Raw genomic sequence first — 12,641 nt, 5'->3', positions numbered from 1 at the left:
TCAAGACTAGGGCCAAGTTATGCTTGATACGTAGAATGTGGACGTGCATTGTCGTATTAGACATGTGTCTTGCGTATTGAGTGATGGATCTAAACCGTCAAATCAAAATCAATATCAATGGTTTTTTTTTTCTCAAACTCAACGAACCAATGGCATCAACGTGAACAAGTCTTTCAGGGGCAACTACTAGCTAGCACTAAAGAAAATTATTCCTAATCTCGTATAATTAATATATTAATCAACCCAATTCTAGGTTTCCCAAATTCATGTTATATAACGAGAATATCGAGGCTGAAATTTTGTTGATCAGATAAATGAAAGGAAAAGAAAAAAAATACAAAGCTTATATATTATAATGGGATACCCTTTTGCGTTTGAATTGAAGAATGGCCAATTACTGTCTATGTATATATTTAATTTAACAACTGAAGTAATTAAGGTTAATTAACTCAAGACTTTTGATTTGATATTATGTTAAATTAATATCCCACTTATACTAAAGTTTAAGTAGATAGAAAATGATAAATTTATTCACTTAAGTAAATATTCAAACAAAAACTAGGGATATTATGACATGCACTAGTAAGTAGAGAACTAAGGAATTACACGAAGAGAGAAAACGGTGAATTTTGGGCCTTGAAACGACTCGTGCCCAATCATTATTTATTAGAGGTTTGAGTACTAGCTAGCTGGAACTTGCATAAGGAGGAAAATATTAAGGCTATTACAAACGTTGGACAGCTGAAATTAAGTTATTTTTCAAGACAGCTAGCTAGCTAACAGTACTTTAGACTATTATATCCTCTCTTGTAGATTTGGCTGAATAGGCTGCACACGGAAAGCCAAAGGCATTTGAGAATTGTAGTCCCTCACCCTCTGCGCATAATCATCCTCCAGGTCTCTGCTTGCTGCTTCCATGGCCATCTCCTGTTCCTGTTGGTGCTGTAGTAAAGGGGAGGAATCTTAATTAATTAGTCGTCAGCTGTTCTAGTTGAGTTAATCAATAGTGAATGCAATTTTAAGTTTGTTAATTAAGAGTATGTTATGATTTGCAATTAAAATGAAAATATATTAAAGTTTGCAAACATGAAAAAGTTTTGGAAAGAGATTCATCCACAAGGACAACTAAAGGGGAACCAAAATGAATTTACTGATCATCTATGGTGCTTCATCACTTGGACTACGTACTGCCTTGTGCCTGAAGTCTATTAAAAGAAAATAATATCTTTTTTCTAACAAATGTTACCATGAGGTGACACCAATCGTAGAAGTAATATTATAAATCACACTTTTATTATACCACTATCACATTATACTGATATGGCAATGTCAATCTACAATTAATTTTTCTTTCTTTCTTAACAATAGTGGATTGACATTGTCACATCAGCATAGTAGAATAATGGTAGAATAAAAGTATGATTTCACACGTTTCTCTTTTTTCTAATTAGAGTTTTATTGAGAGCAATGTGCCGGATGCCAAGCTTCAATATGTAAATAATCCCCACCCTTCTTAATTTTTGAGTTTAATAGTGTTGAATGCAATGTGAGGTGAATAATGGAAATAAAGTTCAAATTCGATCAACACATTTACTTTAATATTATGTTAAATCACCACTTATTACAAAAGTTTAAGTTTATAAAAAAAGTGAATTTAATCATTTAACTAATATTCTGCCAAATAGAAGTTGATTCCAAGATATATAAATTATCACCACAATGCTTGCTTGGAGGCATGCTCACAACACTAACGATCTTCCCCTCTGGCCTGTCCATTTTCACAAAATGCCTATTTCTATACATACGTAAATGTAAGCACACGACACTACATTTTTATCAAGCTGTCACAATATACACATTCGCTAATGCACATAAACACTTATATATCATTGAAAATTGTTTGGAGTACTACAAATTTTATTATAAAGTTATTTAGCAATCCTTAATTAGTAAAATTATTTAGAGAAATTGATCATTAAGGCAGATTTTTAACTTAATTATGTCATATGTTTCATGCAAACATTCACACACACACACATATATATATATATATATACATGCGTGTAGCGCTTGTTAGTAAAGAATAGGAGGATAATGAGAATACCAGAGTGAATTGAAGGTCCTTATTCTCCTCCTCCAAGTCCTTGTTCTGAGAAATGTATAGACATAAATGTTAAGTTCACAAAGAGTAAATCTTAAGAGTACAATGTAGTCCAGGTCGTAAACATAGATTATAGACCGAATCACGTAAAATCTTTGTGTTTATTTTCTTTATTCCGTTTTATCTTTATTTTTCTATAGCTTTAACGGGTTTCAAAGAAAAAATATTGGCCAACAAGTTATATATAAACTAATCCTATCATTCATACGGGATAAAATAAAATGAAGCGAGGCACTATATACATACATACATACATATATATATATATATATATATATATATGGTTCGTTTTACACGTACCTTTTTCCTAGCCATCCTCCAGCAGTCCATCTGCAACAACAAAAAGGGCAGAGAGAGTTAAACCTAGTTCTCTTGGATGCCCTACGAAGATCTTCAATCAAATAAATAACTACTATTTTGGTACTGACCTGCATCTCGCGGATACTGCTGGCGCCATTTTCAAGGGCTTCCTCAAGGAGTATGAGCTCTCTAGGGTTCAAAGATGTGATATCCTCCCCCTTCAAGTGCCTGCAGGGACATGCGTGCTTCAACATGAGTGTTCATGTGTGTGTGTGTGTGTGTGTGTGAGAGAGAGAGAGAGAGAGGCAAAGAAACCAAATAATTAACCTACCTGAGCTGAATCTGCATGTTGTCGTTCTCTTTCTTGATTCTATCAATTTCATTCCTGAGGTTCTGTGAGTTTATCATGGTTAGAAACCCTAACAATTAGTTTATCTCAGCAGCAAAAGAAAAAATAAAATAAATATACAAATCCATGATCTTTTAAGTCCTTTTTTTTTAAATATAAATAAATCTAATAGGCTGTTTAGTAGGCTTCTTCTAGTCAAGAAACCATCAGACAAAGATAGATCTTATCAAGGAATTCAGATATATTACATTATATTCAGCTAGCTAGCTGCTATATATCCATTTAGTTGTTTCAATCTTTGCAAGGAAAAGGGAGGGAATAATGTTTTACTTTCAGATCTGTCATGGATGTAACATTTCATGAGATTTTAGTTTTCTTTCTCAATGAAAAACCATATAATATTTTGAAAGAAAGAGAGAGACTTCATCCCATTTGTAGATCTGTAAATAGAATTTATAGTTCATGTTTCTTAACATGTTTTTAGCAAACAAATATTTGATAGAAAGAGGTTTTTTTTAGTCAAATACGGGAAAAGGTTACAGGGATAAAAAGAGTTGAAGAATATCAACACCTACCTCATGCTTGGCATCCCACAACCTCTTCCCAGAACTCCGGTGGTACAAGTCTAAGATTTCAATCAGCCTGAGAGAGAGAGAGAGAGAGAGAGAGAGAGAGAGTTAGAACACAAAAAAAAAACCCTTCCTTTTTGTAAGGAAACAAAGAGGTCATAGAAAATCCATGAAAATCAAATTAAAGAGAGTTCATACGAAGTTGAAGGGCTGCAGAAGTCATGTATTTTTCCAGAGCTGCTCAAGATAACAAGCGAAACTTTAGCATCACAGAGAACACTGATCTCCGTAGCCTTCTTTATGATCCCATTCCTCCTCTTCGTGTAGGTCACGTGCCTGTTGCTTGGGTTCTCAATTCTCTTGATCTCAATCTTGCCTCTCCCCATCTTCCTCAAAACCTTTCTTCTCCTTTTTCTTGCGCTTGTGAAATGGAAGAAAGAGGAAGAGATAGAGAGAGTTTAATAAAGAGAGAGAAAGCAATAGAGGAGCATTTCTAATTCGAGTTGGAGGATAAGCAACTTTCTAAGTGGCACAGGAGGGGAGGATTTGTTAATGGGAAATGGTGACAAACCCAAGCCAACTGCTTTTATATATTAGCTAACTTTGTTGCACCTTCTTGACCATTGGTCTCTGTGACTCTTTCTCTTTAACTTTGATGCTTTTTAGGGTTCAGTTAATTTAAGATTGATTAACTTTTTATCTGGCTTTTGATTTGCGAGTTCTAACATTAATTACCTCCCTCCAAAACCCACGTAAAACGTTTTTTTCAAGCTTAATAAGGGTGTCAAGTGGGAACTTAGGGTGTATTTGGCAAACGGCTTGAAAAAAAAAGTGGATCGGAATTGTAGCAAATTTGATTGATGTGAGAGAAAAAAGTAATAATATTTTGTATAAAAAAGTGAAAAAATTTGTTTTGTAGTAATTTTTTTATTTAAATAGTAATAAAAAGTAAATGATGTGATATAAAAGTAAGAATGTTTGGGTTGATTTTGAGATAAATTTTTAAAACTTTTGGGTTAAGTCCGGTCACTCCTTTTCCAAACACAGCCTAAGACTAGGAGTAGGTTATGATTGATACTTAAAATATCGGAGTAACCTTTGAAGTTTGAATGTCCTTTTTCATGTTTCTTGTTTTACTAAAAAAATTTATACGACTTTTTAAAATAATTTTATATTTATATTCATATTTATTACAAATTCAATAATAATTTTAAAAAAAACACAAAGAAAACATCAATTGTTACTAAAAAAAATGTATGTTGAATGTCGTGTCTCACTTTAGGGCCTTGTAGTTTGTGATGGTCTTGTCATGCGTTTGAGTGATGGATCTAAATCTAAACAATCAAATAAAAAATCAATGGATTTTTTCTCCATAGATATTCTAGCGGGTGACAAAGAAATTAAGGTTCAAAAGCCCAAAAGATAAATGAAATCAAAGAATATGGGGGTGTCTTGTAAGGGGCCTGAGAATTAAAAACACTGAGGCACTGGCCGAACTAACCAAACCATCTGGTTATGAAAAAAATACTCTCAATATTTATGAGAAATACTATGAGTTAATAAGTTTTTCGTATATAATTTATATTTTTTTAATAAATTTAATAGATCAACTATTAAATATATTTATCTATTAAATTTGTGAGGTCCACGATTGGTGTTAATATTTTTTTTCTTCATATTTCTTCTATCTCATCTTAGCACACTCACAATAATTTAGCCATTTTCTACTTTTATCTAAAATATATAACTAAAACAATAAAAAACCTTCTATATTAAATTATGCATCTCAAATGCAAAATACATTTTGTTTACTGAACAATTCACCGCTACATGTAGCGGGCACTGTTTAGGCATCCATCTTATTAATATACCATTTCTTTCTCTACATCACTATTTTCTCAAAATTTTCTCCTACTATTTCTCTCTATACATCTTTTTTTTTTTTTCTTCAAAAAGTTGAAAAATAGGATCTTTAGAAAAAAAAAACAATCCTTATAATTTTATTTTTTTTAATGATATAGATAAAAAAAAAAAAGATAATCGGATGTATGATGTCTTTTAAAACTCATTAAAGTGGGTTTTGATTAGGCATTTTGCATTAAAATATACATAAATCAATGTGAATGAACCATTAGATTTGTAGACTTAATTATGTAAACCCTACAAATATAAATAATTGATGTATTGAAATTATAGGAAAATATGATAAAAATTTGGGTAAATTATTGACATCAATAATTTATCTTTTAAGAAAAAAATAGGTGGGATGTTAGAGCTCTCACATCACTTTGTGTAATTTAACTAAATAGGAAATGCTATGTGTTATTTTAATGTCTTCCTAATTGTGATGTGGCTTTTAAAATCACGAAAATTGTCAATTTTTTACAAATTAACATTTTAAAGTTAGTAAACTATAGGGTTAAATACTAAATACCGCAATGGGGTTTCATTGCTTTATTTTTCCCCTCCTAGGGTTTGCTTTTTATCATATGAGGTTTTTGTGATTTTGATAATAGACCAAATTAGTTACTCTGTCAGTTGACCATTAGTTGACTTAACGAAAATTCATGTGGACCAATCAAATGTTGACACGTGGCACTAAATTAATTTTTTTTAAAAAAAAATTGGGGGTGGCCAGGCCACGCCCACCTAGCCGGATGGGGGTGGCTGAAACCACCCCCAATGAGTATTGGGGGTGGCTCAACCACCCCCATGGGGCCTAGGGGGTGGCCGAAACCACTCCCAATGGTGGTTGGGGGTGGCTCGATACCCACTAGGGGTGGTTTTGGCCACCCCCAATTTTTATTTTATTTTATTTTCTTTAAATACATTTTGTTTAAAATAAAATTAAATAAGTGCCACGTGTCAATATTTGATTGGTCAACGTGAATTTTCATTAAGTCAACTAATTGTCAACTGACAAAATTACTAGTTTGGTCTATTATCAAAATTACATGAACCTTCTGCGATAAAAATCAAACTCTAAAAGAGAAAAAAATAAAGCAATGAAACCCCAGAGAAGGTATTTAGTATTTAACCCTAAACTATAACACAACTAAAAGTAAATTATTTCGGACTAAGATGATAAGAATTAAGTAAACTTACAAATGTACGTGGTAGTTTATGTGACATAAGTCATAATTAAATTAAATTATATAATAACTAATATATTAAGCATCACATACTCTATTAGGTCAGTTTATAAAGAAGTTGTAAAAAAATATGGTAGTATTTAGATAAAACTTTTTAAAATGTCTTAATCTTATCCTTATATTATTCAAATATTACCCTCCAACCCATAACATATTAGCTAAATATCCCATAAAATCAGAATATAACAAGATAGATACTTGAGAAACGAAACAATATAAAGTAGATTTACCAGCTAGCTATAGCACTGGATTGCACATCTGCCATCGTCGGCTAGAATAAACAAAACTCTGTATTTGTGGCGACCAAGACTCTTCCTCTGTGCGTTGAATTTCAAAGCCGCCCCATAAGGGTCATCAGAACCCTACAAGTCCCAATTTGAACGTTTCGAGCAAAGTCACGCATTGCTTCGTGCAGTATAGATAAAGGGAGGCCTCACTGTGCGCGTACAAGCCGAGAAAGGTGAAGGGCAATGGCGGGTCGTAGGGACGGGTTGTTGACGAGGGATAAGGGCCAATCGTCTCGCGGATCTCGAATCGCCGTAGCCATTGTGATCGGAGTTCTTTTCGGGTGCGTCTTCGCCGTCTTTTACCCTCACGGACTCTTCAGCTCCGATTCGCTAACCCAGAGCCGTCGAATCGGTAAATCGGATGTCCAGGTTCGGATCTTGGTTCTCTAATAGCTCAATATGAGTTTGATTTAGTTTTTTCTTTATAATTGGTTCTGATTTCGTTTACATCTCATTTAATTTTTTTGAAAATTTTCTGAATTGGAAGAGTTGACCTTGTTTCTTGTTATGGGTTTTGTTAAAGTGTGGGTTTGATGTTTCAAAAGTGTTAAGGAAGACTTTTGATTAATCATACTGTGTAAGCCATTGGACATAATTGATTTATCGGTTTGAGCTTGTGAGCAGATACGACTAAAGTGACGAAGTTTAGGTCGAATTCTGGGAAGTCAATTAACCACATCAATAGCCCAAACTTTGTTTAAGATATTGAATTTACTGTGCACACGCATGGCCTTGGTGTGAGCAAGCTGTGAATGTGTTGTGGCACACCTTAGGCTTGGATAATCCTTGAGAGTTACTGTGATGGGTATAGTTCATTGAGTTTGTTGCTCTCATGGGGTTGTATTTCAAAATGTTAATGTGAAAAACGATTAAAAAATCCGATCAAGGGATATCCGAAGATGCCTTGGATCAATATTTCTCGCTTGTCTATTATGATTGTTTAGCAATGTTCATGATTGTTTATATCACAGTTTCCTAACATGGCTGCATGGAAACTACTTGTATGCATCTCATTTTCCCTACTGTTTGTTTGTTAGATTGGTTCATCCTCTTGTGAATCACCAGAGCGGATTAACATCCTGAAGTCAGATATTCAATCACTGTTGGAGAAGAATGCTGAGTTGAACAAGCAGGTCAAGGGTCTGACGGAAAACCTACGGCTGGCTGAACAAGGAAAAGATAATGCGCAGAAGCAGTTTTTGGTGCTGGGTGAAAAGCACAAGGCTGGCCCTTTCGGTACTGTCAAGGGTTTGAGAACTAACCCAACTGTCATTCCTGACGAATCTCTGAATCCAAGATTGGCAAAGATATTGGAGGAAGTTGCTATTCAGAAAGAAATTATAGTTGCTCTTGCAAACTCAAATGTCAAAAGCATGTTGGAGGTCTGGTTTACTAGCATCAAGAATGTGGGTATTCCTAATTATCTAGTTGTAGCTCTAGATGACCATATTGAAGAATTCTGCAAATCTAATGATGTTCCAGTCTATAAGAGAGATCCAGATAAGGGTATTGATTCAATTGCCCAGACAGGAGGCAACCATGCTGTCTCTGGTCTGAAATTTCGCATTTTGAGAGAGTTTTTACAACTGGGTTATAGTGTTCTTCTCTCGGATGTTGATATAGTATACTTGCAGAACCCGTTTGATTATATTTATCGGGATTCAGACGTTGAGTCTATGACTGATGGTCACAATAATATGACAGCTTATGGATATAATGATGTCTTTGATGAACCTGCCATGGGTTGGGCTCGATATGCTCATACTATGAGGATATGGGTTTACAACTCTGGTTTCTTTTATATAAGGCCTACACTTCCTTCAATTGAGCTGTTGGATCGTGTGGCTGGTCGGCTTTCTCGTGAAAACTCATGGGACCAAGCAGTCTTTAATGAGGAGCTATTTTACCCCTCACATCCAGGTTATGATGGGCTTCATGCTGCCAAGAGAACTATGGATTACTATCTTTTTATGAACAGCAAGGTCCTTTTTAAGACAGTAAGGAAAGATGCAAAACTAAAAAAGTTGAAGCCAGTAATTGTTCATGTAAATTACCACCCAGACAAGCTTCCAAGAATGAAAGCAGTGGTAGAGTTCTATGTTAATGGCAAGCAAGATGCGCTAGAACCTTTCCCGGATGGTTCTCAGTGGTAGAAATAGAGCTGCAGGATTGGTGAAGCAGTTCACTTTTGGTGTGATCACTGGATACAGATAGATTAGTTTGTTTTTCACCTCCAGAGAGCTATAGGAAGTATCCTTTTGAAATGTTCCCCAAGGTTTTCAATCTAAATTTTATTTTCTATGATGACTTTTGGTTTATTTCACTTGAAGACCTCGTTGATAGACCACTGTTTTATATCATGCATACCAACAAAGTCTCATTCAAAAGTCAGTTGTACACTGTACCATTAGCTAAGTCTGTATTTCTGTAGATTTTGATTACTGTACGCTGAACTCTTCTCTAATAATTGATTTGCTTAGTAAATGGTTTCACGTCTTTCATTGAGGTGGAAGCTGAAATGAAGATTGTTTTGTTGAGCTCTGTTTTGGGTGTATTCTTGGGTTTGGTTTTAGAGTTGTGACGTTGTTTTGTTCTTTTTGGTGTTCCGGTATCTATTTCTACTTGAGAGTCTTTGTAATTGTTGTTTTGGTATAAAAAATTTCATTCATCCAAAAAAAAAAAAAATTTGAAGATAGTGAAAAATGATTATTGAAGTTTCCCTTTTTTTTTTTTTTGACTGATTTGTTTTTCGTATTAGGTTTTCTTGTTACTCATGCAAAGATGAATCTTGAGTAGCTGATGATGGCCGTCACTGCCTGTAAAACTGTCCATCCTTTTATTTCTTTTTGTTCATTTATTTCCTTTCGGTTAGAAAGTAAATAGTAACCAGTACAGTAACATTGGAAACTACTGCTCTATGCCTTTATCCTGAGATCCCTATTCAATTTCGTTGCTTCACATCCCCTCACCAGACCTCCACAGCCTAGTGCCCATCCTCACCACCAGAAGGCCATTGCCCTGCCTCCAGGTCAAGGCTTTCTCCTCTGCCCCCAAAACCCAATATGTACCGGACCCAAAATCCTTACATGGCCTCTTTGGAGCACTTCCTCACCTCCGCTGCCGGTGACAGCCTGTGGGCATGATGTACACAGATGCTCTTGCTTTGGGGCCTAGTGTCTTGCCTGATAAGCAATTGGCGTAATCTTTCAATTCTTTTGTGGTTTTTTGCTTTGGGATTCTCATATTTGTTTCAGGTCGTATTTATGGATAGTCTCTTGGATTTGGTAGATTCTGTTTGTTTTCATTCGGCCCTTTGCTTTTGTATTGTGTTGCTGTTCAACTGTTTGACAAAATGACAGAAAGAAACACTTTGTTTTGGACTAACAAACGACTGATAGCTCTCATTTCCTAAGTTCACTTTTGTTATTGGTAGACAAAGCCTACTGCTCCAGTTATGACAATGATAGCTTTCCGTAGAAGCAACCCCCCCTGCTAGATTCTTGTCCGTATCTTTTTACCCAGAGGCCTTCTCAGCTACCTCATATAAGAACTAACACACGACCAATGGCTCTCAATTCTGCACTAGGGGGAACACCCATTGCCCCAAACTTTTGACCAACTAGCTAGAGCTGCCCCAGCAAGCACCCTGGGAGCCCGTCACTCTTCAAAGAGTCACCCGAACAGCACTGTAGAGACTCAGAGCACCAAAGCGGGGGGAAACAGATAGCCTTCTGTCCCCACCCTCACACCACCCTTGTCCAACATCTAGGGAGAAATCCCGAGAAAACAAGCAAAGCAACAAACCCACGCAAAATGCCTCCGTCCCCGAACTCACGCCACACTCCACCTGAAGTAGAGGAAAAGTCCAAATAAGAAAAAACCAAACTGCCTTTAAAGAATCTCTAAGCACTGGCTGACACCAAAGGGGGCATAGCTATCACACCTTCTCAAAAGACAGACTGTTCCAACCAAAAAAGAACCAACAACCCCACAAAAGAATCTACAAGCCTTACTAAGTCCAATTTGTTACCGATTGTTGAAGGACGCTAGGCCCGTTGTCACGCACTCTCTTTAGTTACAGAAAATTTTGGTACTTAGCCTTAAGCTTCTTCAGTCTTTTAAGTAATAATGGGCATGGGCTGCACACGCCGGCATCACTTTTGGTCTCAAGCGGTAGATCCCCGGCTCTTTCGGCTTTCTTTTTGTAGAGCCCTTTTGGCGCAAATAATGTTGTGGATTTAAATCTAGATCCAGACTATGAAATTTATTGTATTTGTCTTTCAGTTCTTGAAAGAGTCAATTACAACTTGTTCTATCTTCTCTTGGTCTCGCGAACTCTTACAGAAACCGGCATGAAATAAAGAGACTCAAGGGTGCCAACATTCGCACTCACAACACTCCACTATATGTTGCTATAACTAGTGCTTCCCTTCCTACTGCGGTCGCCATCTTAACTTTTAGCCCAAGATACATTGGATTTGGCCATTTTTGGCCCATTTTAGTTATTTGTTTGTAATAAAAATTAAAAACATTGTATTTTTTGTTTCAGCCTTATTGTTTGTGAGCCTACCCCTTAATTTTTTATTTTTTATTATTCAAAGAAAAAGAAAAAAGAGAGAATATTTCCTGTCCATATAGTTCCAATCTATATTCTCTCTCATTTTTAATCGCCCACCAATGTGAGGTATGACCCATTTGGCCGATGGAACAGCCCAACTGCAAACAAAAGGTAATTGGCATTTGGGCCCATGGAAGGGACTCCACTCCAACCTCCAAGCCGAAAAGGAATCCTCTGATGGATCCGTATTCTCACAAAATGCCACGCTGGCAGGTCCCCACTGGCTACATACAGTCATAGACAACGAGATTCCTAGTAACGGTCGCCAAGAGAATTATCATTTAAAATAAATAAATAAATTATATAGGAACATTAGAATAAAACAAACAAAAAAAGAAAAAGAAAAAAAAAGAGGAAGGCATGAATAATGATCTCTAAATATTTATAAGATAAATTCACTATAAATATCTTAAAATTAAATAGTTTTCAAATTTTATTATTTCAGTGTTTATCATTAGGTGAGATGCAGTGAATTAAAAAAAAAAAAAAAATCTTTTAAACCAAATAAATGTTGATTTGATAAACTATGAATAATTTTATTTAAACATAAATATTTGGTACTTAAAAATTGCATAGTAAAATTATGGACAATTTTCTTTCTAGTTATGTTGGGTCCACGCTTCCCCTTCACAAAAAAAAAAATAAATAAATAAAATGAAAAATGTTAAAAAAAATTTCTTTTTTTGTACTTCATTAATGATGGCCCTAAAAAAAATTTCAATGTAGTCCAATTCCCTTAAAGTTTATTTTTTAGTTCCATCTCTACGGGCTATATATTAAAATGCACATGAGAATCACGTGCATATAGTCTATAGATACATAACAATTTAATAGACTAAATTAAAGAAATGTACAAAAATATAACAAAGTCTTTAGGTTTTCAATTTGAACAAGTAAGTTCTCAAGTTTTTCTCTAGTTTCAAATAAGCCTCTCTGTCAACTTATCGTCTAATTAATAAACGACTTGTCACGTCAAACCAATAAATTAATGCAATGTGGCTCTCGTTTGGCACACAATTACTTAAAACTACAAATATACCCTAAACGAAAATTAAAAATAAGTTATTTATTTAGATTATATTTGTAACTTAAAATAACATTGTCACGTAAGATGTCAAAAGAGAGCCATATCACATTAATTAATTGATCCAAGTGCAATATAAAAATTAAATTTAAATTACATTAAGAAAAATGAAAGGACTAAA

At 34.9% G+C, this 12,641-nt stretch overlaps 2 protein-coding genes across 2 annotated transcripts; one reads left to right on the top strand and one right to left on the bottom strand.

The window, feature by feature from the left end:
* Positions 1–670: 670 nt before the first annotated feature.
* On the bottom strand, positions 671–3,777 carry LOC132184141 (agamous-like MADS-box protein MADS9). The gene is made up of 7 exons (XM_059597655.1): positions 3,578–3,777; positions 3,386–3,452; positions 2,793–2,854; positions 2,590–2,689; positions 2,462–2,491; positions 2,105–2,149; positions 671–942 (listed from the first exon to the last, which is right to left on the bottom strand). Exons 1-7 carry the CDS (start codon positions 3,763–3,765, stop codon positions 796–798), a joined length of 639 nt encoding a protein of 212 aa, XP_059453638.1. The 5' UTR covers positions 3,766–3,777; the 3' UTR covers positions 671–795.
* A 2,964-nt stretch (positions 3,778–6,741) lies between these two features.
* On the top strand, positions 6,742–9,360 carry LOC132184934 (arabinosyltransferase RRA3-like). Its single transcript, XM_059598726.1, has 2 exons — positions 6,742–7,187; positions 7,856–9,360. The coding sequence occupies exons 1-2, from the start codon at positions 7,002–7,004 to the stop codon at positions 8,969–8,971; spliced, it is 1,302 nt and encodes a 433-aa protein (XP_059454709.1). The 5' UTR covers positions 6,742–7,001; the 3' UTR covers positions 8,972–9,360.
* Positions 9,361–12,641: the final 3,281 nt, after the last annotated feature.

Source organism: Corylus avellana, chromosome ca6 (assembly GCF_901000735.1).
Source record: "Corylus avellana chromosome ca6, CavTom2PMs-1.0".
Taxonomy (NCBI): domain Eukaryota; kingdom Viridiplantae; phylum Streptophyta; class Magnoliopsida; order Fagales; family Betulaceae; genus Corylus; species Corylus avellana.
The sequence above is the reverse complement of the archived record's forward strand: the minus strand, read 5'-3'. Positions and strand labels throughout refer to the sequence as shown.

Bases quoted from the DNA above. Each gene is read 5' to 3' on its own strand.
- LOC132184141 (XM_059597655.1), bottom strand. From the start codon at position 3,765: ATGGGGAGAGGCAAGATTGAGATCAAGAGAATTGAGAACCCAAGCAAC. The intron at 2,690-2,792 runs GTAGGTTAATTA...ATGTCCCTGCAG, and splicing joins AACATGCAGATTCAGCTCAG to GCACTTGAAGGGGGAGGATA. The intron at 2,492-2,589 runs GTCAGTACCAAA...TTGTTGTTGCAG, and splicing joins GCAGTATCCGCGAGATGCAG to ATGGACTGCTGGAGGATGGC.
- LOC132184934 (XM_059598726.1), top strand. From the start codon at position 7,002: ATGGCGGGTCGTAGGGACGGGTTGTTGACGAGGGATAAGGGCCAATCG. The intron at 7,188-7,855 runs GTTCGGATCTTG...TTTGTTTGTTAG, and splicing joins TCGGTAAATCGGATGTCCAG to ATTGGTTCATCCTCTTGTGA.